This window comes from Rhinoderma darwinii, chromosome 3 (assembly GCF_050947455.1).
Source record: "Rhinoderma darwinii isolate aRhiDar2 chromosome 3, aRhiDar2.hap1, whole genome shotgun sequence".
Taxonomy (NCBI): Eukaryota; Metazoa; Chordata; class Amphibia; order Anura; family Rhinodermatidae; genus Rhinoderma; species Rhinoderma darwinii.
This window is the reverse complement of record NC_134689.1, coordinates 382,408,246-382,434,350: the sequence shown is the minus strand read 5'-3', so window position 1 is coordinate 382,434,350 and position 26,105 is coordinate 382,408,246. Positions and strand designations below refer to the sequence as shown.

The 26,105-nt window shown below is 45.2% G+C and overlaps 1 protein-coding gene across 1 annotated transcript in view; it reads right to left on the bottom strand.

Annotated features, from left to right (window-relative positions):
- The window catches only part of ATP6V1B2 (ATPase H+ transporting V1 subunit B2), a 39,901-nt gene extending 14,811 nt beyond the window's left edge, over nucleotides 1–25,090 (bottom strand). Inside the window, exons 1-6 of the mRNA XM_075858844.1 lie at nucleotides 24,871–25,090; nucleotides 3,501–3,556; nucleotides 2,079–2,177; nucleotides 1,774–1,867; nucleotides 1,617–1,694; nucleotides 996–1,135 (exon numbers count right to left, since the gene is read on the bottom strand). Coding sequence (XP_075714959.1) covers nucleotides 996–1,135; nucleotides 1,617–1,694; nucleotides 1,774–1,867; nucleotides 2,079–2,177; nucleotides 3,501–3,556; nucleotides 24,871–24,988 — 585 coding nt within the window. The 5' untranslated portion in view covers nucleotides 24,989–25,090. The remainder of the gene's footprint in view (nucleotides 1–995; nucleotides 1,136–1,616; nucleotides 1,695–1,773; nucleotides 1,868–2,078; nucleotides 2,178–3,500; nucleotides 3,557–24,870) is intronic.
- Nucleotides 25,091–26,105: the final 1,015 nt, after the last annotated feature.

The following is a 26,105-nucleotide window of genomic DNA, read 5'->3' as shown; positions in this document are numbered from 1 at the left end:
AGCCGTTCCAGGCCTTCTCCATACATTCTTCCTCCCGTCATTCTGGTACAGATTGATCTTAGTTTCATGCTGTTCCAGAACTGGGCGGCTTCTTTAGATGTTGTTTGGTAAAGTCTAATCTGGCCTTTCTATTTGTGAGGTTGATTAATGGTTTGCACCTCGTGGTGAACCCCCTGCATTTGCTCTCATGAAGTCTTCTCTTTATGGTAGACTTAGATACTGATCCACCTACTTCCAGGAGTGTTCTTCACTTGGGTAGATGTTGTCAAGGGGTTTTTCTTCACCATCATCCACCACCGTTGTCTTGCGTCGACGTCCAGGCCTTTTGCAGTTTTTTTATCAAGAATCTACCAAACTGTTGATTTGGCCACTCCTAACATTTGCGCTCTCTCTCTCTCTGATAGATTTCTTCATTTTTTTCAGCCTAGCGATGGTTTGTTCCACTTGCATTGAGAGCTCCTTTGACCTCATGATGTGGGTTCACAGCAACAGCTTCCAAATGCAAATGCTACACTTGGAATCAACGAGGGAATAGCCCATTAAATAGCTTTTCAGATAATTGTCCAATTACCTTTGGACCCTTGAAAAAAAGGCAGCTACATATTAAAGAGCTGTAATTACAAAACTCTTCCTCAAATTAGGAGGTGAATATCCTCAAATTCTGCACTTTACCAAAACATATTGAATATACAGTTATATAATCAATATGGGCTTACACCACTCCAGAATTATTTGGACAGTGACAAGTTTTGTCATTTCAGCTAACTGTATATCCCATGAACACATTACAAGAAGTACATTTATATAGATGATAGGGGTTATTGTAATCTGCATGTGCTGGGCAGCCTAACAAATGTGGGTGGAAAAAGAGAATTGTGCGTCTCATTTCTCCATAATGTGGGAGTCATGTTGGACCCTCACCCATAACTCATTACTGTAGTTGTGGTCCTCCAATAAGCCATACTACTGCCTATGACCCCAAGCGTTCAGCTCACCTCATTATGGGGGAGACCTGCAGCAGAGAAGATGGGGATTTTCTGCCCACGAGCGATACTATTCATGCCATCAATGGCAGAGATGCCCGTCTGGATCATCTCCTCAGGGTAAATTCTACACTGAGGATTAATGGGCTGTCCTGCAGGCAACAAAGTACAAGCTTTAATCTAGAGAGAATATATATATATAATTTTTTTTTGTAATTTTTTTTTTTTTAAAGGGTTATTCTGGCATATAATTAGGATTTACCATCACTTCCTGAGACTGAAGGGGCCATGTCGCTCCATTAGCGTTGTGTCCCCAACAAAACTTTTTTGCTGCACAGCGGTGCAACTCGTGACCACCTGTGCAGGTTACTACAGCACAGCCCTATTAATTTGAATGAAGACGTGCTGCAGTCATCTGCACAGCCAGTAGCGGCGCTGTGCAGGTAAAAAAAAAAAAAAAAAAAAAAAAAAAAACAGCCTCAGCGCCGACCCTTCAGTCTCCGGATCGGCGGGGATCGCAGAGGATAGACCCCCTCCAGAGTGATGGCATATCCTAGTAATATGACATAACATTCTGTGATGTGAATAACCCTTTAAGGCATATAAAGGAACACAGTTTATGAAACAACTTACCCATGATGTCCAGGTAATCTTCAGCCAGGACAGTGGGTCCCCGGTCAATGGGCTTCCCTGAGCCGTTAAATACACGACCTGGAAACACAAAACTGACAGTCTGAGCAAATCTGAAAGTTATATTATGACCACAAACCAGTAGACGGTGCTCCCATACCCAGCATGTCCTCAGATACGGGGGTCCGCAGGATGTCTCCAGAAAATTCACAAGCGGTTTTCTTGGCATCTATACCTGAAGTTCCCTCAAATACCTGCAAACGGAAAACAGCAAAAAAATCTAAGAGGACAGAGGTAGCGATGAGGTACATTTTATTTGTACATCAGCAAGGAGATTCCAGTGTTAGGTCTTGTAGTATTCCCAGAGGTCAGACCCACCGATCATAAAGCGATGGCACATCCTAGCAAGTTTTACAATGTGAATACCCCTTTAAGCGGTTCATGCCCTCTATCTTCCGGTCTTACCTGTACCACAGCCTTGGACCCGCTGACCTCCAGCACCTGTCCACTCCTTTTTGTGCCATCAGGAAGAGTCAAATACACAATCTCTGAATACCTGGGGAACTAAGATATAAAGAAAAAAGACATCAGGCAAAGCATGGCAACATTAGTTTTTAGCCGCTCACGGGGGAAAAAAAAGCGGCATGTCCTTTGCCGGGGTTCCGCCGCTGACCTCCCATTGAAATCAATGAGTGAGCAAGGCCTAAATGTGTGGAAAGCTTTGAACCCTTGGTTTGTCTAGATTGGGCAGATCGGTACTGGTGGCAAATTCTGCTCATATCTACAGCCTCTACTGGTTCACAAGGCATGATGAGGCCGCAGTCACCAGCAAGACGTTGCCGCATCAGGACGAGCACACTCATCATGGGTACGACATAATATACAGCCGCAGCCCATCTCAAACAGCGGATATCAGAGAAACCTCTGATCTCTGAAGTTAACCCCATGAATGCTGCAATCAATGCAAATCAGGGCATTCATAGGGAAGCCTGAAGGGGGTACACAATACCCACAAAGAAGCTCCGTGCAAAACACGTGTTGGCGGTCTGAACCCCCCCCCCCCCCCATAGCCCTGTATGCCTCACTTTATTTGACTTGGTTTCTGTTTATACCCCTTTACTCCAGAGACAAATTCGTCCATGTTTACTCTCAGATATAGCATATACTTACTTTGAGGTTTTGGACAAGGTCCATAAGGGGGACCCATCTTTGTGGGTAACGTGTACTTTTTATAAGTGGGTGTACATGAGTGTATCGCTAATAAAGAATTGTTATTTTGGATAATACACAGTTCTCATACGATCCTTGTATAAAAGTGTTATATTTAAGTTTATTTAAATAGAAGTCCCAAAAAAAATAAAAAAAATTATTTGGTATTGTCACAACTGTAACAACCGTCACAAGAAGTTTAATCGCATCATTTATGATGATCGGCATATGCTGTAAGAAAAAAAAAAGTTGGACGTCCTCACGGCCAAAATTGGTTAAAGCTAAACTAGTTTACGTGACCAGGTCCATAGAGCTACTTAGGGCCCTTTTACACGGGCCAATTATAGGGCAAATGAGCGTTCAGAGCGCTCGTTCCCGATAATCGTCCTGTGTAAAGAGGGGAACGATCAGCCGATGAAAGAGCAAACACTCAATCATCTGCTGGTCGTATGGTTTTAAACGCTGAATATATTATCGTATACTACAGGATAGAAATGTACGGGGACGAGCGATCATAGTAATGAGCGATCGTCTTCATACGTAGCTCCATGTGAAAGTAGCAAACAAGTGCCCAAAAACCAGCTGTAGCTTCGATCGGCGCTAATTTACACCATGGCCCATGTCAGGCCGTGTATGACCACCCTCACATGCCAACGTAGAAGCCACAGATCCGATTACCTTAACATTATCCAGGATAACAAGTGGTCCATTGACTCCAGAAACCGTCCGATAAGCTGCAAAACAAAGAGCGTCAGATTAATGTGAGAGAAAACAGAGTTTATGTGTTAGTGTCAATGAAACTAAAGACATGATTGCAGGTAGAGCGCGCACTACACAACCGCTCAATATCTGGTGACCATGTCCGATAAAGTCCTCGGAAAGGAGGTTGAGTGACCGCAATGAAGAAATACTGACATATTGTGTTCTCACTTACAATATCACACAGAGGGGGGAAAATAAAGCATGGGGGCCGGACACTGCCAGGATAATATCCAGTGTCCAAGATAGAGACATCCGCATAATACCTGTAAACTCATGTAGAGAGAATGATGCTGCCCCCTGCTGACTGCATCCTGTAATACTAGGAACGTCTCCGATCAGGACTGTTGAGGTGTCTGAGTCCCAATTATTCCACTGGATCTCAATGGGACAAGGGCCAAACCAGACAATTTCAGTGGGTCAATCAACTAATGTGTACGGGGCCCTCTGGTGGGGTCGTGGCCAGATTCAGGAGCTATAGATCATTTCTATCCACTGCCAGCATCATCCGGTATTCCAATGACAACAATGCTATACCTATTCATCTGATAGCATCCGGGCCGTGATGTCACCTGTAAGGCACGGCTCATGTTCCAGTCAAGTGACATCAGTCTCAGCTGCGTAGTGACCACGCGGCAGTCCCACTACATGAGTCAACATCACAATATGTAGCATTGTTCTTTATAAACCCAGAAACCCGGAGAGCATTTAATGAGGGATCCCGAGAAGTAATTGTATAGATGGACAGGGATGACCAGACATGATTGCCACGTTCTTCATCCCGTGCCGGCCTGTTCTGACACACAATGGATTTATTCACAACATATTTGATCATTTTCTCTGCATTTTCCAGGCACATGGTGAGAGGTCACAATGTTAAATAAATTCCACCAGTGAAAGTTTTGAAGATAGTTATAGTGACACCTAGTGGCCAAACAGTAAAAATGCATGGGGGAAGCCAGACTGCTGATGTCAGGGCAAGAAAGATCAGACGTATTAGATTTAAAGTCAGGCAGCGGCTTATTTCAATCTGAGGGCGGATTTACGAACGTGATTTACGAACGTGATTTACGAACGTGATTTACGAACGTGATTTACGAACGTGATTTACGAACGTGCAGCCCGCGTGATTTTCACGTGGGTCGCGCGGACCTATGCAAGTCTATGGCGCAGTGCAGACTGTCCGTGAGTTTTGCGCAGCCTGAGTCCGCTGCGTAAAACTCACGACAGGTTCTATATTTCTGCGTTTTTCGAAAATCACGCGCGCCTCACTGAAGCACTTCCGTGGGACGCACGTTATTCGCGCAACATAAGTAAAAAATGAATGTAAACAGAAAAGCACCACGTGCTTTTCTGTTTACAAACATCCAAATTGAGTGTCATAATGATGGCGGCTGCGCGAAAATCACACAGCCACGCATCATATGGTGATGACACACGGAGCTGTCAAGTGCCTTCTGCGCACGCAAAACGCTGCGGTTCTTGCGTGAGCAAAACGCACACGCTCGTGTAAATCCACCCTTAGGGTAGGAACACAAGGCAGATACACTGCCTATCCATCCCAAAATCCGCAGCGAATTGCGCCTGAAAAACCGCACCAAATTGTGGTGCAGTTTCAGTCAAAGTCAATGTTATAGCAACATGTCCCCATCTTCTGAGCGCAGTCCAACCCCCTGGAATGACGCTATAGTCATGTGACCTGCTGCAGCCTTTGATTGGCTGCAGCAGACACATGGGATGAAATGTCATCCCAGGAGGCCATTCATTGCTCAGTACAGGACACATCGCTCGGACTATGGCCTGGGGTAAGTATAAGCTTTTTTTTTTATTACATTGAAACTTGAAAAAAATAATTTTTGGGGTTTATTTGCATTTTTGCTGCAGGAATCGCAGCGTTTCCACCGCATTTTATCTCGCAATTGAATTCAATGGGGAAAACGCGCAACAGAAAAGCAGCACCTCCAAAGCACAAATTGACATGCAGCGGATTAAAAAAAAACCACAAAAAGTAAACTTATAAACGGTTTCTCGGTGGATTTTTTCTGCGGTTTGTTGTAATCTCACCACACTACTGCTACTCTAATACGCTGCGGATTATCTGCAATTAAACACATTGTGGAAAATCCGTAGTGTATACGCTCAGTGCGTTCCGATCCCAACCATGCATGTTTATAGCGGAGTTGTGGGCCATAGCTGTGGCCCAAAGAGGCGTTCCGCCAAATAAAACTCCACCTTTTATCATTATCAGGTCATTTTTAAGTGCAAAAAAGTTTCCTAATAAATTTGTATAGTGGTCAATGCTCAGATTTCTGATGCAGAGCGCCAAATCACCTTGCGTTGACCAATTTAAAAACATAATTGCTGTAACCACCAGTAGAGTGAGCATGGGAGCTTACTGACCAGTTTGCAGTAAGCTTTGATGCTTAGATGCTTAGATGCTGGCACCAATCTTTAACTCCTTCAGGACTGATCCTGTTTTGGCCTTAAAGGCAATGTGTTGCCAGCAAAAACATGTTTTTTTTTTTTTTAGTTAAACATTTAGTGTGTAGGTGATTAAACATTGTTCTAATTTTTTTTTTTTTTCACGAGTCAGGAAATATTATAAATTGGATTCAATTGGATTCTAATTTATAATATTTCCCAGCACTGGTCACTAGATGGAGCCATTCCCAAAATTGCAGCATTGCATGTGGTAAAGCAACCACATTGCTTTATGCTGCAAAATTGGGTAAAAAGCCCTCGCTCTAGTGAGCTCTCAGCATCCCCCCCTCCTTTATCCTGGCTAGTGCCGGGAGAAACGAGGGGTTTGAACGGTCTAACCTCCTACACTGTGTGTCGCCATTTTTTGAGCTAACACACAGTGTAGTAGGTTTACATACAGTAGTAAACACACACTGAACACTAACATACATTGAAATCTCTTACCTGCTCCAGTCGCCGCCGCTCCCTCCGGTCCATCCGCTCCGTCTGCTGCCGCTGCTCCATGTGCACAAGTCCGGAAGCCGCGACCGGAAGTAGTAATCTTACTGTCCGGCCGCGACTTCCGGTCCACAGGAAAATGACGCCGGACGGCGCGCATTTCAAATTGAACTGTGTGGGAGCGGCGCATGCGCCGTTCCCACACAGCGGCGTACACGATAGTGGATGGAACGGGCCCCGTTCGCAGTCCCTATGGGACTGGAGCTGCCGTATTCCATGTCTGTATGTGTCGTTAATCGACACATACAGAAATGGAAAAAAAAATGGCAGCCCCCATAGGGAAGAAAAAGTGTAAAAATAAGAAAAAGTAACACAAACACAAATTAATCCAAACGTTTTTAATAAAGCACTAACATCTTTAACATATTTAAAAAAAAATTGTGGTAACACTGTTCCTTTAAAGGGAAGGTGTCATGACTATCATATTGCTTTTAATGTAATATTTTCAAAAATTTTAATTGTGTTTTCATGTTTTACTTTTTTTAATGTTTTCTGACTTTTACTTCTCTATGGGGGCTGCCATTTTTTTTTCATCTCTGTATGTGTTGATTATCGACAGAGATGGAATACGGCACATACAACCCCATAGAGAATGCGAACCGGAGCCTTTCCATTCTCTGCAGAGTACGCCGTCTGTGTGGGAACTGTGCATGCGCCGCTCCCACACTAACCAAAACAAAGCTCGTTCGTAGAGCGAAATCCGGCCATATGTTCTGGCGCAAGGAATAGGAGCGTAGACCAGCGGAGGCGGCAGCAGGAGCAGGTAATTTATGTCCGTGTATGCGATGTGTGTATTATCTTCATGTATGTTCGTGTGATACTGTCTGCTGAGCCCTGTATCTAGTCCTCCTACATTGTGCAGTCGCTCAGAAAATGGCAGCACACAGTGTAGGTTTGAAGATTCAAACCCTTCCTTCTCCTGGCACTAGCCAGAATAAGGGAGGGGGGATTGTGTGAGGACACTGGAGGAGAGTGTGTCCACCCCAAATTTGCAGCATAAATCAATGAGGTTGCTTTACCACAGTGACCATGCTGCAATTTTGGGAACTGCTCCCTCTAGTGCCCAGCACATGGAAAAATTCTGAGATTGTTTTCTCGTGAAACATTGGACTTTGTTACTGGCAAAATTTGGTCGATACATTCAGCATTTAAATGCGAAAAACACCAAAATGTAGCGGAAAAATTGCAAAAATTCGAATTTTCCTAAATTTAAATGCATCTGCTTGTAAGACAGGCAGTAATACCACTCAAAATAGGTACTAATTAGCATTTCCCATATGTCTACTTTAGATTGGCATCGTTTTTGGATCATCATTTTTTTCTAGGACGTTACGAGGCTTAGAAATTTAGCAGCAATTTCTCATTTTCAAGAAAATTTCAAAAGCCTATTTGTACAGGGGCCAGTTCAGTTGTGAAGTGGATTTTAGGGCCTTATATATTAGAAACCCCCAATAAGTCACCCCATTTTAAAAATGTCACCCCTCAAAGTATTCAACACAGCATTTAGAAAGTTTCACAGGAAATAAAGCAAAGTAAAAGGTGAAATTTACAAATTTCATATTTTTTGGGAGAAATTAATTTTGAATCTATTTTTTTGTAACGCAGAAGGTTTTACCAGAGAAATGAAAAACAATATTTATTGCCCAGATTCTGCAGTTTTTAGAAATATCCCACATGTGGCCCTAGTGTGGTAATGGACTGAAGCACCGGCCTAAGAAGCACCTAGAGGATTTTGGGACCTCCTTTTTATTAGAAAATATTTTAGGGACCATGTCAGGATTGAAGAGCTCTTGCGGTGCCAAAAGAGTGGAAATCCCCCAAAAGTTACTCCATTATAGTGAGCATTTTGACCCCGCAGTTTTTTTTGCAGAAATGGTTGTAAGTAGGCTGCGAAAATGAAAATCTACATTCTTTCAAAGAAAATGTAGGTTTAGATAAATTTTTTCTAATTTCCACAAGGACTAAAGGAGAAAAAGCACCATAACATTTGTAAAGCAATTTCTCCCGAGTAAAACAATGCCCCACATGTGGTCATAAACGGCTGTTTGGACACACGGCGGAGCTTAGAAGGGATGGAGTGCCATTTGGCTTTTGGAGCTCAAATTTAGCAGGAATGGTTTGCGGTGGCCATGTCACATTTACAAAGCCCCTGATGGACCAAAACAGTGAAAACGCCAAAAAAGTGACTCCATTTAGGTAACTACACCCCTTGAAGAAGCCATCTAGGGGTGTAGTAAGCATTTTGACCCCACAGGAGTTTTAGAATTGAGCAGTGAAGATAAAAACAATCCTTTTTTCCAATAAGACGTAGCTTTAGCTCAACATTTTTCATTTTCTCAAGAAATTAAGGAATAAAAGAACCCCAACATTTGTAAAGCAACAGCTCAGAAGGGAAGGAGCGCCATTTGGCTTTTGGAGAGCAGATTTTGCTGGATTGGTTTCTTGACACCATGTCGCTTTTGCAAAGCCCCTAAGGTACCAGTACAGTGGAAACTCCCCAAAAGTGACTCCATTCACTAAACTACACCCCTTGAAAAATTTATCAAGGGGTGAGCATTTTGATCCCACAGGCGTTTCATAGATTTTATTAGAATTGGGCAGTAAAAATAAAAACAATCCTTTTTCTTTAATAAGACATAGCTTTAGCTCAAAATTTTCATTTTCTCAACAAAGGACAAAAAGAACCCAGCATTTGTAAAGCAATTTCTCCAGAGTACGGCAATACCCCATATGTGGTCAAACTGCCGTTTGGGCACACGGCAGGGCTCAGAAGGGAAGGAGTGCCATTTTCTTTGAGTTCAGAGTTTGCTGGATTGGTTTCTGGTCGCTATGTAGCATTTGCAAAGTCCCTGTGGGAGCAAAACACTGGACCCCCCCCCCCCCCCAGAAGTGACACCATTTTAGAAACACCACAAGGTATTCACCTTGGGGTGTAGTGAGCATATTAACCCCACAGGTGATTGCAACATTGAGTGCACACCAATTTCTGCCAGAGTTAAAATGGGATTTTTTTCCATGGGTATGCCAATATATGGTGCCCAGCTTGTGCCACCATAACAAGACAGCTCTCTAATTATTATGCAGTGTTTCCCGGTTTTAGAAACACCCTACATGTGACCCTAATCTTTTTCCTGGACATTCGACCAGGCTCAGGAGTGAAAGACCACCATACGAAATTGAGGCCTAATTTGGCAATTTACAAAGTATTGGTTCATAATTGCAGAGGCTCTGATGTGAAATCATAAAAGAAACCCCTGAGAAGTGACCCAATTTTGGAAACTGCACCCCTCAAGGCATTTATTAAGGGGTGCAGTGAGCATTGATTGCGCTGCGGTAGGTGCAAAGTAAAAATTAAATTTTTTTCCTAAATATGCCAATTCAGTGGCAAATATGTGGTGCCCAGCTTGTGCCACTGGAGACACACACCTCAAAAATTGTTAAGAGGGTTCTCCCGGGTATGGCGATGTCATATTTCTGGAAGTAAACCGCTGTTTGGGGACGCTGTAGGGTTCAGAGGGGAGGGAGCGCCATTTAGATTTTGGAGCGCAGATTTTGCTTGGTAGTAGTTTTGTTTGGAGTTTTAGTGGTGTTTCAGTTTAGAACGTGGGGGTACATGTAAGCTGGGCAGAGTACATCAGGGGCATAGTCAGGTGGTATAATAATGGGGTAAACAATAAAATGATCCATAGATGTGTGTTACACTGTGACACAATCCTTTCTGCACAGGCCGGTGTCACACTGATAAAGGTCCTTTCTTATCCCCCTTTTGGTCCACACTCTGCACCTTTGCTGTTTGGGGAATTTTGCTGGGTATAAGTGTTGTCCTGGTATAATACGGGCACTGTCGCTTCCAGCAGATATATTTGGGCCCTCCCCTTCCTGGTTCCCTAATTTTAGGGGCCTTGATAATTTGCCACTTGAAACAGAAGAAACGTTCCCCTTGGTTTGCACAACTGGATATTTTTTCTTTCCTGACTTATTGGAGCCTTAACTAATTTTATTTTTTTCATAGACTTAGTGGTATGAGGGCTGTTTTTTTGCGGGATGAGCTGTAGTTATTATTGGTAACATTTTGGGGTACATGCGACTTTGTTCAATTTTTATCTTTTTTTTGGAGGCCAGGTGACAAAAAAAACAAAAAACAGCAAAACAGTCATTTACTGCGAGATCTCGATGTGCTGTGTTGTAAATCAACCACAAACATTAGCGAAATGTCAGGATTCTGAATACACATCACGTCCTGGCTGGAGGTAATGTATATTCATTGTCAGGACACTGCAGTAACGCTATAGTGTGTATGTAGCTGCACATAGCGATACAGCTATATCGCTAGTGCAGTGTAAATGAATGGAGAGAAGTGCATGACGCTGATTTGTCACTGATTGGTCAGCGTCATACACTCCTCTGTACAACGCCCACTTGGTCATATAGTAAAACCCACCCAGTTCATTAAGAAACTCATTAGCATAAAGCTAATATAGGTCATAACTCCGTCAAAAACGATTGTTTTTCTAAATAAAAAAACACTGCTGTAATCTACATTACAGCGCCGATCACATCATGTACAATATAGGCCACTTATAATGTGGTGACAGAGCCTCTTTAAGGAGTGCTCCATATAAGATTCTGGCCTTAAGGAAGTTTGCATCAGGAATTTTGCACCCATATGTAACCTGTGCCCGGAATTCCAGAGCTCACTCCCGGACAGTACTTTGGAACTTCAAACATGGGGGAGGGGAAACACTTTCCTACTCGGCTAGTGGCCAGACAAGAACAGCATCTGATCTTTAAATCCCCAGAAAAAACTTACTACATTCAGACGCCCCAACCCTTCCAAGGTCCACGGCTGGGGCTACCCGTCAACTTTTGCAGCGCGAGCCCATGCCCAGAGCATTATTGCCATTATGGGATGTTGACGTGAGTGACTGACCGGCTATAGATTTAGGTTGTCCCTGTAGTATCAAAGGAGTTAGCGGTATACACCAAGTGTTATTCCAAGGGCAGGATCTCTAGAGGGCGGTGCATGACACCATAGATAACCCTTGTGTCATGCTCCGCCCCTCAGGCACTGCATATAACAGTACCGGTTTGCCTTGGGTTGCCCAATGTGTGGCGCTGAGCATGGTAGCTCCATAACCCTGTACACACCTCTACAACCACAAAAAAAAAAAAAAAAAGGAAGGAGCAGGCGCTAAATCACTGAGTTCTGCTTTCCAGCGGCCAGCATTATCTTCACATGCAGCCTCCTCCATGATGTCTACAGTCATCCTCTCCTCTACAGAACAGATTTCATTTCCTCTTCTCTTATTGTGTCACCACAGATGAAATCCTCATTTTTCCAGGAACTTGGTCACGGGACCGTGACAATTAACCCTTTTCATGCTAAACCACTTCCTGTCAAAGACTCTCCCCATCTCTGGCAGATCTTTCGAGGCTGTATACTGCACGTAAATACTAGATCATAAGAGCCCTGAAGGTTATTTACAAGATTACGTCCTATGGCCTAAAAAAAAGGTAGAGAGTCACAGTAACTGAAGACCAACACAATAGTAACATTAAAGGGGTTCTACGGGATTAGGAAAACATGGCTGCGTACTTCCCAGAACAGCACCACACTTGTTTACAGGCGGTGTGTGGTATTGCAGCTCAGTACCATTCTCTTCAGGGGAGCTGCAATACCAGACAACTTGTAGACCGTGTGATCCGGTTTTTTAAAAAAAAAAGTCGCCATGTTTTTCGAATCCTGACAACCCATTTGAAGAACTTCATAGAGCAGCTCCACACGTAACGGAATTGCTGCAGAAAACTTCTGCAGAAATTCCATTGAAAATAGCAGAAAATAGCAATTAGACCTACCGGTAATTGTATTTCCAGGAATCCATCATGACAGCACTACAGGAGGTTGCCCTCTTGACCTCTGTAGGGACAGGAAGACAGAGGTTAAAAGGCCCCTCCCACCACCCACTTGCCAGTGTTTTTCAATTACTACACCAGGATGGATGCAACCCTATTTTATTTCTAGGGATAATAACTGACATGTTAAATGCACAAATCAGAATTCTATAAGGGAGGGATGTAAGGGTGCTGTCATGATGGATTCCTGGAAATACAATTACCGGTAGGTCTAATTGCTATTTTCCAGTACATCCCTCATGACAGCACTACAGGAGCAATACCAGATTATAATGCTCAGGGCGGGACTATGGATTGGAGGACTTTCCGTCCAAAACTTAAATCCGTATCGGACAGCACATCGAGTCTATAATGTTTGTAAAACGTATGATGGCTTGACCAAGTGGCAGCTTTGCAGATTTGGTCAATAGAGGCTTCTCTTCTTTCTGCCCAGGATGCCGAGACTGCCCTTGTTGAATGGGCTCTGATGCCTTGTGGGGCACATAGTCCTTGGGACTTGTAGGCTTCTTGTATGGTGGTTTTTACCCATCTCGCTAGAGAGCCTTTTGAGGCTTTCTTTCCTCTATTCTTTCCCCCGAATAGGGCAAATAGATTTTTATCTCGTCTCCAGGAGGAGGTTCTATCCAGATACTGAAGAATTGTTCGCCTGACATCCAGGCAATGGAATTTTTCTTCTTGTTGGTCTTTTGGATCTGGATAAAAGGAAGGTAGAATTATTTCTTGTTCTCTATGGAAAGCGGTAGATACCTTTGGAATAAATGAGGGATCCAGCTTTAGGATGATCTTATCCTCTTGTACTTTTAGGTACGGTTCTATGATTGACAGAGATTGGATTTCTCCAATCCTTCTTGCTGAAGTAATAGCGACTAAGAATGCAGCTTTTAGAGTTAAAAAATGCATACTAATTTCGTCGAGCGGCTCAAAGGGGGGCTCACAAAGAGTCGTTAACACCAAATTCAAATCCCAGGTAGGAACTGATTTCTTTAGGGAAGGTTTCAGTTTAGAGACCGCTTGGGTGAATCTTCTGATCCACCGATGTTCAGCCAGAGGAGTGTTAAAAAAAATTACCTAAGGCTGAAATCTGTACCTTTAAGGTACTAGGGCTAAGTCCTTTTTTGAATCCCGATTGTAAAAAATCTAGGATTTTTGCAATGTTGGGAGAAAAGGGATCTGGTCCTGGGTTTCCATACCAGGAACAGAATTTCTTCCAAATCTTTTGATAGATTTTTGAGGTAACTTCTTTATGACTTGATAAGATAGTTGAAATTACCTCGTCTGACAGACCGTGGTTCCTCAAGATCTGCCTTTCAGGATCCAGGCTGACAATTTCAGAGTCTCTATTCCCTGGAAGAATAAGGGACCCTGGGAGAGAAGATTCTCCCTGACTGGGAGCATGATAGGATCTTCCAACGCTAGGTATTGTACGATTGGAAACCAACTTCTTTTCGGCCAATAGGGAAGAATAATGATGAGCTTTGTCAAATCTTCCTGGATTTTTCTTAACACCATTGGTATTAGAGGAAACGGAGGAAAGGCATAGGCCAGATCCATGTCCCAGTGTTGGGACAATGCATCTACTCCCAATGGGTTGTCTCTGAGATTTAGGGAGAAGAATGTCTCTACTTGAGTGTTTTTCCTCGTGGGAAACAGGTCTATTTGTGGATAACCCCAATTTCGGGTTAGGCAACGAAAGACTTCCTTGTTTAGGGACCATTCTCCTGGGTCTACTTTTTCCCGACTCAGGAAATCTGCTGATAGGTTCTCTGAGCCTTTTAGGTGGACTGCCGTGACTGATAGGACGTTTTCTTCTGCCCAACTGAAAATTTGTGCAGAGAGGCCCTGAAGAAGAGTGTGTCTTGTTCCCCCTTGGTGGCGAAGAAAGGACACTGCTGTCGTGTTGTCCGATAAAATTCTTATATGCTTCCCTTTTATGGTGGGTGAAGCGCTTATAAGTGTCTCCCATACAGCTCTTAGTTCTTTGAAGTTTGAAGACATCATCTTCATTTGACCAGTCCATGTGCCCTGAAAGTGTTGGTCTTGGATTACTGACCCCCAGCCGTGTTGGCTGGCATCTGTGGTAATCACTACATAAGGAGAAGTTCTCCAGGGGACTCCCTTGTCTATGTTGTTTGTGCAGAGCCACCATAGGAGAGATGATTTCACAGTCTCGGAAATTTGTATCTTTAAATTCAGGGAGTTTTGTTTTCGATCCCACCGGGACAAGATCAGATTCTGTAAGGGTCTGGAGTGAAATTGGCTCCATGGAATGGATTGAATGCAAGATGTCATCATTCCCAACATCCGCATACATTCCCTTATGGAACAGGCGTCTTTCCCCCAAAATTTTCTTACTTCTGCCAGTAGGAGTATTTGTTTCTCTCTTGGGAGGAAGGAATGTTGAAGGGAGGAGTCCAGCAGTACTCCTAAGAAGACCTTCTGTTTCTGGGGAGGAAGACTCGACTTCTGAAAGTTGATTATCCATCCCAATTTTTGTAGTAGGGAAAGAACCTGTGACTGATGACTGACTAAGATAGCCGGAGTATCTGCTGTCAACAAGAAGTCGTCTAGATATGGGATAATTACTATACCTTGACTTCTTATGAATGCCATGATCTCTGCCATAATTTTTGTAAAAATTCTGGGGGCGGAGGAAAGGCCGACAAACTGGAAGTGGAGAATGGAAGGACCGTCCTGAATTGCGAATCTGAGGAATCTCTGGTACGCGGGGTGGATAGGAACGTGATAATACGCATCCTTTAAATCGATCGTACACATTGATGCCTCTTCCCTTATTAGAGGAATAGTCGATCTGATAGACTCCATCTTGAATTTCCGATAATTCACCCATTTGTTTAGGAACTTCAGGTTGATTATTGTCCTGTAGGAACCATCTGGTTTTTTGACCAAGAAGATTTTCGAATAGTGGCCCTTGCATATCTCGTTGTGGGGAACTGGGGAAATGGCTCTCAATCTGAGTAATTTCTGGACGTCCTGGATAAGTACCTGATGAAGATCTTTTGCTTGGTACTGGGTTATTAGGAATTTCTCTGGAGGAATGGAGGAAAATTCTATTTTGTATCCTTCTTCTATTATCTTTAGAACCCAGGGGTTCTGGGTTATTCTCGACCATTCGGGATAAAATTGTAGGAGTCTTCCCCCCACACTCTTGGCGTCATTGCTTTGAGGGCTGGAATGAATTATTTGGGTTAAGGAGATATCCTCGACCCCTTTTCCCTTTGGGGTAACTCCAGCGACCGGACTTCCCTTTCCCGCTGTAGTTCTGTGAAGTAGGATCCCTCTGTTGGCGAAATCTTCCAAATTGAGGGGTTTTTTTTTTTTGGTTTCTCTTCAGGAAACCCCTTTTTTCTATCTGTTGCACTCTCCAGTATGTTATCAAGGAGAGGACCGAACATCAGAGACCCTGTAAATGGGATAGAACACAACTTGTTTTTGGACTTAGTATCTCCTGACCACATTTTGAGCCATAATGCTCTTCTAGCAGCATTTGAGAGAGCCCCATTCCTGGCAGCAAATCTAATAGATTCTGCTGAAGCGTCTACCAAGAATCCGGTTGCCATTTTTAGTAACGGTAGAGATTCTAGTAGCTCTTGTCGTGATGTCTTCATCATCAGATGGGTCTCTAGCTGGTTTAGCCATATGAACATTGCTCTTGCTACTGATGTGGCCGCGATATTAGTTGAGATCAAGGCAGAGGAAGATTCCCACGCTCTTTTTAGTAGTCCGTCTGCCTTTCGGTCCATGGCGTCCCTCAACTGAGAGGAATCTTCAAAGGGGATTGCGTTTTTTTTTAGCAACCCTGGCGACTGGGACATCTACTTTTGGGATTTCATCCCAAGGCTTAGTGTCCTCTGGATCAAAGAGAAGTCTGTTCTTAAAATCTCTTGAAATGAAGAGCCTTTTTTCTGAATCTTCCCATTCAGTTGTCACCATTCTTTTAAGATTTTCGTTTACCGGAAAAACCCTTGTTTTCTTTCCCGTTAGACCTCCAAACATCTCATCCTGGATGGTATGTGCTTGGTCCACTTCGGGAATATCCATAGTTTCCCGTATTGCTTGAATTAGGGTATCAGACATCTCGGAAGAGAAAATTTTTTTTTTTTTCTCTTGAGTGGAAGAAGTTGAAGGTAAGAGTTTGTCTCTTTCTTCTAACTCATCTTCCGATAGGTAATAGCACTCCTGCTCAGAGTCAGACCCCTGAGAAGGAGGCCAATATTTTTGATCCACTTCAATCCGTGGTCTTTTTGCCCGGGAGTGTGAGGGAGTTTCTTGCGGAGGGGCGAGGGAGGCTACTGACTGACCCACTTCCTCACGAATCATAGTCCTAAGTTTGGACATGAACGTTGGTTGTTCCTCCTTTAGTATTTTGGCAATACAATCCTGACACAATTGTTTTTTATGGGACTCTGGCAATTTTTTTGCACAAGTCGCACATTTTTTAACCTTCTTTTTATCAGTTTGTCTCTGAGAGAAATCTTTTTCCTAGAGAAAACAGAAGGTAGGTAAAGTATGGTGTACATACATAAGGGGTCATACCCTTCCCCAAGGGTGAGACTCACGTGACCCTGGGACATATCTGGAGTTCCATCAGGACGAGGAAGTTCCATATCGCGACAGGTAACAGGCAATGCAATATGCAAACCACAAAAAATAAATCCAAGTTAGAGTTATCAGCTCTAACTACATACCTGTGCGTGTCCCTTTAAATGCGGGCGTTTTTGAATTTCCCGCCTTCCAAGATGGCCGCGGACCGGAAGTAGCCCGACGTCATGTCCGGTCGGCTATTCGTCCAGCGTGTACCTGGAGTGCAGCCGCCATAGCCGGCGCTAAGGCTTGCTATGCGGTGCAGCGAGGATCCCTGCCGGTGCGTCCATGCCTATGGAGCTGCCGGTCCCCGCCTGGTCCGCGGTCCGGCCGAAGCCTGCTTGGGAAACCCCAGCCCCCACACACTACCAGAACCCTGCCTAGGATTCCTCTGGTAGGTGTCTTAGGGAGGGAGCTAAGGGACCCGTCGTATGAGGGGTGTTAGCCTGGGCTTTAGGGGGAAGAGAAGGGGGAGTGCACGGACCCCCCGATCTTGCCCCCTGCCCGAGTTTTTTCCTGCACTAATACAGGAGCGACGCTCTCTGCTCCTGACCCTTGTGGGGACAGGAAGAACACTGGCAAGTGGGTGGTGGGAGGGGCCTTTTAACCTCTCTGTCTTCCTGTCCCTACAGAGGTCAAGAGGGCAACCTCCTGTAGTGCTGTCATGAGGGATGTACTGGAAATTCCGCTATGGCAAAAACGCACCATTTCCTGCATTTTTTGACTGCAGAAAATGGTGCGTATTTTGCTAAATTTTTCAGAATGCTGGAGTTCAGTCCACTTTCCGCAGTAGGAATCGACATGCGGCGGTCCGAAAAACACACGCCGGTCAATTTCTGCTCGGAATATTAACGCAGCATGTGGATGAGGTTTGTTAAATAAATCTTACCCACTTTGCTGCTGCTGTATTCTGCCACAATTCCGGACAGAAAATATTCTGCTATGCGCGGACGAGCCCTTAGTGTTGGGAGGCCACCGTAAATGATCAGGCCTCTCGGTTACATGGTGTTTTCCAAAATTTGAAGAACAGCGCTTAAAAGGGATAGTCCAGTAGGGAGCCTGAATGCCGGAACGACTAGCACCAGGTGATACTGACAAGGACTCACATCTCTCCTCCAGTCACATTTCAGCATTACATGGTGCCCGGTAAAGTCAATGGATGACAGCCACGTCTGATCCAAGCCATGTAGGAAAACGGATTGAGAAGAAGATCTGGTGAATTCTCAGGGTACCAATTTTCCTTTTGGAGAGCCAGCTGGTTTTACAGGCAATGCTCCCTGGGAAAATTATGCAAATTAGCTTCGCCCCCAGAAGGGAAAAAAACTGTCTATTGCCACGTATAGGTGGCTTCCCTGTAAGGCCCCATGCACACGACCGCAATTACAGACCCTCTCATTTCTATTGGCCATGGACAGATTTCAGTATTTTTACTGATGGGTGTCTGTGCTGAAAAAAAATTATAGAACCGGTCCTATTCTTGTTCATAATTACAGCACGGACTCTCCCATTGCGCCTATGGGCGCTTCCGTAAATACGGACGGCTACGGAAGCGTTGCTATGCAGCATGTTGGTGATATCATTTGCAGCCTCCATCTTTTTTTTACGGATCCGTATATACGTATTTGCGGACCGTATTTACGGATGGATGAAAATACGGGCGTGTGCATGGGGCCTAAGCCAATATTCGACTTGTTAACATGTAGGAATCTCTTCTTTTGACCAGGAGACTGACCCAGTACTATGCAGGGCTATAAAGAAGATCACATCCCCCTCCCCCTTTGCTACAATACAAGTCTATGCTGCTGAATGTAGACTGCCACTTACATTACAACCTGTATTCTGTTAATGGAACAGCACAGGCCGTCATAAAACACCAATACCCCATGACTTACTAGTCTGCTCTGCCATCTGACCTCTTGCAAAGGGGGATATTCCAATTAGCATTTTATAGAAGTGTTATCCAAGCAACTGCCTAATATAGTCAGACTCCTGCAACCCAGCAAAACACAGCGCCCCCTTTATCTTCTTTAAAATGCACCACCCCTGCAGTAATAAAACATCTCCACTAACTATGAAAAAAATGCAAAGGGGGCGCTGTGTTTACTAGTGCTGCAGTCTCTATGATCTAGGGATCAGCGAAGCATGACGCTCACCAGACATTGATGACATGGCTGCTTTCTTCCAAAAACAGCGCCACACCTGTCCATGGGTGATGTCTGGTATTGCAGCTTAAGTGAATGGGATTGAGCTGCAATACCACTCACACAAGGTGTATCGTTTTTTTTGGGGAAGGCAGCCATATTTTTCTAATTCCAGATAATCCCTTTAACACCTTGCTTCATTTACAGCGCTTGCACAAGTGCCATAAAAGTAAGCCGCGGGCAGAGGAGCTTCATTCACATTCACAGCGCGTCGGCTTTATATTACATTTGACACTGCTGCAACCACCTGAATAACTTTGAACCCGGTCATTTAACCTTTCAGATGCCACTGTCAATAGTGACGCGGGCATCTAAGCTTTTAGACAGAGGGGGCTCGATCTCACCATATCGGCGCGCCCATGATGCAATTGCAGGGTGTCCGATGGGTTTTCATGGCAGCCAGGGGTCTAATGAAGGCCCCCAGGTCTGCCATATTCAGGCCCTGCCTGTCACAGTTACACTTATCGGCATCATACACTGCAATACAAAAGTATATCAATTTATTCTATAATATCAGATCAAATAAAACGCAAAATTATTTTTCCAATTTAAAAATGATTTACATTTTTAAAAAAAATTATATGAAAAAAGTACAACTAATTTGTATCACCGCAACCATCATTACCTGTGCTATTAAACTCACGTTATTTATCCAGAACGGTGAATTGTTTTAGTTTATCTTGCCAACCAAAAAAAAAAAAAGTAACAGATGTTGCTAATAAAAACTACGACTCACCGCAAAAAAAAAAAAAAGCCTACATACAGCTCAGTCGACAGAAAAATAAGTAAAGGGGATCACAATGGGGTGACACAAAAGCAAATTTTAATTTTATTTTAAATAAAAAGGTGTTTTTATTGTGCAGAAGTAGCAAAACAAACTCTACAAATGTATTATCGCCATAATCGTACTGACCCGCAGAATAAAGCTAAAGAGGCTGGCCACGCATAGGCAACTGATGACCTATCCACAGGATAGGTCATCAGTATATGATGGGTGTGAGTGACACCCGGACACCGCACCAATCAGATGCTCCAGTGGCCTCCAGGCACCGGACGTCCATGCCAGAAGCAGATGGCTCTGGGTCAGGGAATAGCGGCCGAGCTGCAGTACTTCAGCACAGCCACTATGCATTGTACACAGCCAGCTGCTTCCGGCTCCAACTACTGCATACCCGTCATAACATCCGACGCGTGGAGGCAGCTGATCGGTGCAGGGTCCGGGTGTAGGACCCGCACCGAAAATATACTAATGACCTATCCTGTGGATAGTTTATCAGTTGTCCAATCGTGTCTGATCGCTGGGGGTTCCACTGCTTATGAAATGGGGGTCCCAAAACCTCTGTTCCTCTTCACTAATTAACCACAGTTAAGAGGAGCTTGAATGGAGCGGTGGTCGGGTATGTCGCACCATTCAATGTCTGTAGCCGAGGTCTCAAAGATGCGGCCCTGGAGGAAATCTGCGGGCCGAGGAATACAGAGCCGCTAGTATAAGCTCTGCTCCGGGACTCTGTGGAATCCCCTGACATCGCTGTCTATATATGGATAGTGATGTCTGGGGCTTCCAGAGAGCCCGAGTCCTGGGCAGAGCGCTAGTATAGGCCCTGCTCCGGGACTGGAAATATGGGCAGCGATGTCAGGGGGTTCCACAGAGTCCTGGAGCAGAGCCGATACTAGCACACTGCCTGGGACTCCTGCTCTGGGGAAGCCCTGACATAACTGGCCATATTTGGAGCAGAGCTGGAGTCCCAGGAAGAGCGATAGAAGTGGCTCTACTCCGGAACTCCAACCCTGAGCAAGCCCCCTCACATCACTGTCCATATATGGACACTGAAGTCAGTGCTTCCCCTGAGTGGGTGTGTGGCAGTATCTACAGAGGGCACTGGGGCATTATCTAGGGGGGTGTGGCATTATCTACAAAGGGCACTGTGGCATTATCTATGGGTGGGTGTGTGGCAGTATCTAAAAAGGGGCTCCCCAATCTTGACAACTCGGCCGTTTCAGTCTGTTCCATAGACATTGAATGGAGCATGCTCGACTGACGCTTCATTCAAGCTCCTGCTCACTGCAGGGGAAGCAGTGAGGTGGAACAGGGTGTTCGGCGGGGCCCCCAGAGATCAGACTACTATCACCCATGGCTCTCAAAATGCAGTAATGCAAAGTAAAAAAAAAAAAAGTTGCCGTTGCCTATAGACCTAAAATAGCTGCGTCTTCGAGGAAAAACGTTTGCCACAGTTATAAATTTCACGTGTTTGTCCAGCCCCCTGAGAAGGCAGTGGTAATGTATATATGTATATACTATAGACGTCACATGCTGCATGACATGACTCCGAGCTGCTGCCTCCAGCCACTACAGGTGACCAGTGTACAGAAACGTCACTTGTCTACATCACGACCTATAGACGGAGGTCCCACAGATCTGCATTGGGTTGTACAATGTGGCAGATGCCAAATGACCTGGCGGACCAGATTCCTACAGCAACTGCTACCATGTAAACGTCGCACAACATACTGTTCCTTTAATTCAACTGCCATGACACTTACAGGGTTTCTCCACTTTTCCCAATCCCTTTTTGTTACAAGATCACATTGTGTCGCACTGCTGTGACCCGAACTGTAAACTCTCATACGTCACAGACAAGGAAAATCAAAGACCCTTTAGATAAATGCCCTCCACTATTACGTCAGGGTGTTACTATCTATCCAGCACTTTTTTGAGGGGTTTTCTGTTTAAGGGAAAGCTGGGTGGCAACCAACATAGTTGTAATAACAGCGGCCACTGTGAGCGTCATTCAGCTTTGCTCCAGTCCTGATCAGCAAATCTGCTTAGTTATACAGAGACACAGAATTGAGGAATTTCTCAGTGCAAAAATAGACTGACTGCCGTTCAGGAGCCCAGGAAAGCTGGGTATCAACTAAACTGGATATTACAGCTATCAGAGCGGTGGTGAGGCAGATCTCCGGACCCTCACGAACGAATATTTATGCAGAAACGAGGAAGATTATTAAATCTGGAAAGTTGTACCATTTAGGCTGAGTTCACATGGCGCGTTTTTTGGACTGTTGGTTATAGAAACGCATGCATTTCTCTCCCCAACAGTTCAGAAATGGAACAAAAAAAGCAACATGTGAACTCGGCTTTAGGAATATTGAAATCAAACATGGCGGCCATAACAAAACCTGCACGTGCCGTCATCCAGCCTTCATACAGTCCTAGCCAACAGATGCGCCGAGCTACATGCTGCTCAGGAGCCTGGGAAAGCTGGGAGACAGTCAACATCGCACCCGAACTCTCACTGCAAAATGAGGCAGATTTTCCATTCAGAAGTCTGGGAAAGCTGGGTGACCACCTCCGATAATTGAGAAGATAAAGCGCACACAATGTAGCGAACGCATAGAAATACAATTCAATGTTCAAAGGAAAAAAAAACAAAAAACCACATCACATTTACACAGGTGAAAATAAAGCGACTGGAATATGACAAGGGATCTTCCAGCGTGCAGGACGGGGGAGGGGGTGAGCCTGCAGGTCACATGATGGGGGGAGGACATGTGATGCAGTGTGTCACATGACCATGAATCGCCTCATACATTCTGGAGCCTGAGGTGATCTGTATATACATAAAACACTCGCCTGTTACTTTATGTTGTCACTGAAAACACACCATAAACCGGGCGCCGGAGGGCACAAGATCTGATCACAATGCCAGGATAGAGCTTACTGATGCCAGGATAATACATCAAATCACTGCAATATCCACATAGTAAACCCTAGACGCAAGAAAGTGCCTGCATCTCCCCAAAGATCGCACACCTACAAGTCCCAGCAACTGCCAGGGCATGCTGGGAGTTGTAGTTTTGCAATGCACGTTGGAGACCAGTGTGTGTGATAATGTAATAGAGGCAACGGCCTTATACTGGGCAGACCAGTGCGGTCTCAGCTCCGTCAACAGGAAGCAAGTGCTGTTTACTATGACTGGGCTGGAGGGGACAGATGTAACTGGATCCATTAGTGTTGTAGCCCCCTGCGTGCGTCACATTGGGGAAGGGTCCCCCTATATATAGGATCCCGTTTCTAAGGCCTCATGCACACGACCGTATTTTTTCCCACCCGTAAATACTGGCGTAAATACGGGTCCGGTGTCACACGTATTCGACCCGTTTTGCACCAGTATTTACGGACCCGTGCCCGTAAATATGGGTCCGGTGTCACCCGTATTCCACCCGTATTTACGGGCACGTTTTTGGCGGCAAAATAGCACTGCACTAATCGGCAGCCCCTTCTCTCTATCAGTGCAGGATAGAGAGAAGGGACAGCCCTTTCTGTAATAAAAGTAAAAGAAATTCATACTTACCCGGCCGTTGTCTTGGTGACGCGTCCCTCTCTTCACATCCAGCCCGACATCCCTGGATGACGCGGCAGTCCATGTGACCGCTGCAGCCTGTGATTGACCTGTGATTGGCTGCAGCGGTCACATGGCCTGAAACGTCATCCAGGGACGGCCAGGACGTCGGGCCGGATGTCGAGAGGGACGCGTCACCAAGGCAACGGCCGGGAGACCGGACTGGAGGAAGCAGGAAGTTGTTGGTAAGTATGAAAGTCTTTTATTTTTATTTTTTACAGGTTTATTCTGATCGGTAGTCACTGTCCAGGGTGCTGAAAGAGTTACTGCCGATCAGTTAACTCTTTCAGCTCCCTGGACAGTGACTATTTACTGACGTCGCTTAGCAACGCTGCCGTAATGACGGGTGCACACATGTAGCCACCCGTCATTACGAGAGCTCCATAGACTTCTATGGACTGTCCGTGCCGTTATTACGGCCAGAAATAGGACATGTTCTATCTTTTTCAACGGCACGGGCAACTTCCCGTGAGAAAACGGGAAGGTACCCGTGGCCAATAGAAGTCTATGGGCCCGTTATTACGGGTCATAATTACGACCCGTAATAACGGGAGTTTTTACGGTCGTGTGCATGAGGCCTTAGCCATTTTAGATAGCGGATGTAAAAGGAGGAGTCTGCGTAACCATGGGTTACATGAATGTCCATTGATTTAAGGGAGAACAGATCTCCGAGGGTTCCAGCAGTAAATAAGACGCACAGAGATCAGATAACCAGAGCAGTAACCGGACAGGACAACGTCTTAAAGGGGATCTCCTTATTACTAGTCAGTCAGTGGATGGAGGGATCCACAATAATTGCATCATCAGTGACTACATACCTGGGGTCCCCCCTCCCATTAGATCTCTAATCCAAAATATCTTTATTGACACTTCTAAACAGACATCACATACGCAGACATACGATCCCTCTCTGTATATTCAGATACACGGCACCCCCACCTCCCCGTATACACATACATGACCATGTCACCCCACCTCCCCGTATACACATACATGACCATGTCACCCCACCTCCCCGTATACACATACATGACCATGTCACCCCACCTCCCCGTATACACATACATGACCATGTCACCCCACATCCCCGTATACACATACAAGACCATGTCACCCCACCTCCCCGTATACACATACATGACCACGTCACCCCACATACATGACCATGTCACCCCACCTCCCCGCATGACTTACTGATCCTGGGCTGGGACAGGTAGTCTCTGCTGACCGCCTGGACGTGCTCCCTGGCCGCCGGGTGCCCCAGCTCGCCCCTGTTCCCGGTGTCTCCTCCGCGCATCACTCTCACCGCCATGTTCTCCGCAGCGTATCTGACACTCGCCAGAAATCGCGTAACCGCAGCTTCTTAATATCTTCGTGACGTCAGCACGTACACTTCGACGTCTGTCAGAACAACCCGGATAAGAGGGGTGGAGCTATGCGTTCCAACGTCACCTCCAGTACATAAACCGGGTGGATGTGAAGGGTTACGGGTGAAGGGGCGGGGACTGGATCCGCAATGGGAGGGGTTGTGAGTAGATCAGTTTTGATAGCGAGCGGAATGGTGGCAATATCAAACGGGACTACTCTGAGGGATGTCAAAGCGGGCGCAAAAAATAAGCTTCCGGTGGCTTCAGAATTTGGGTGTAAAAAGATGGCGGACTTCCGGTCTAGGGTCTTGTCCTTGGTGCTGATTTCTGATTTGTCTTTGTAGCTCTAAAAATGATTAAACACATCAAAAGACACATATATATATATACAGTCGAGTCACATTATTATGACCACCTACTTATGACATTGGCAGCGTAGCCCATGAAGGAAGCGATGTGTCGTGGACTGGCTTGGTGGGTATATAAGGTGTGCTGTAGACTGTCTGATCACATATCACTCGTTGCCATGGGTAAAAGGTGCGATTTATCAGAGTTGCAAAAAGGGATGATTATTGGCTTTCGGGCCAAGGGTTGCAGTATTTCTCAAACAGCGCAGTTTGTGAACTGTTTGCGTGCTGCTGTGGTGAAAGTGTATCGTGAGTGGACAAATGGCACCATTGGATATAACCGACGTGGAAACTGCAGAGCATCACGTGCCATTGATGTGAGAAGTGAAAGTCGGCTACAAAGGTGCACGAGGGCTGAACGACACGCCACAGTGGAGCAGTTCACCATGAAAATCAACCAGGGGGCTACCAGATGTGTGTCTAATACAACAGTTCAGCGAACCTGCTGCGTGTGGGGCTCCGAAGCAGACGGATGGTCACTGCTCCTAAGCTAACAAAGGTGCATTGGAAAAAAACGCTTCAATTTGCACGGCCGTATTGGAATTGGACCACCGATGATTGGCAATGGGTTGCCTTCTCCGATAAGTCATGTTTTCTGCTTCATCGAACGGATGGACGTTGGCGCGTCAGGTGAGAAACATCAGAGAACAAACAC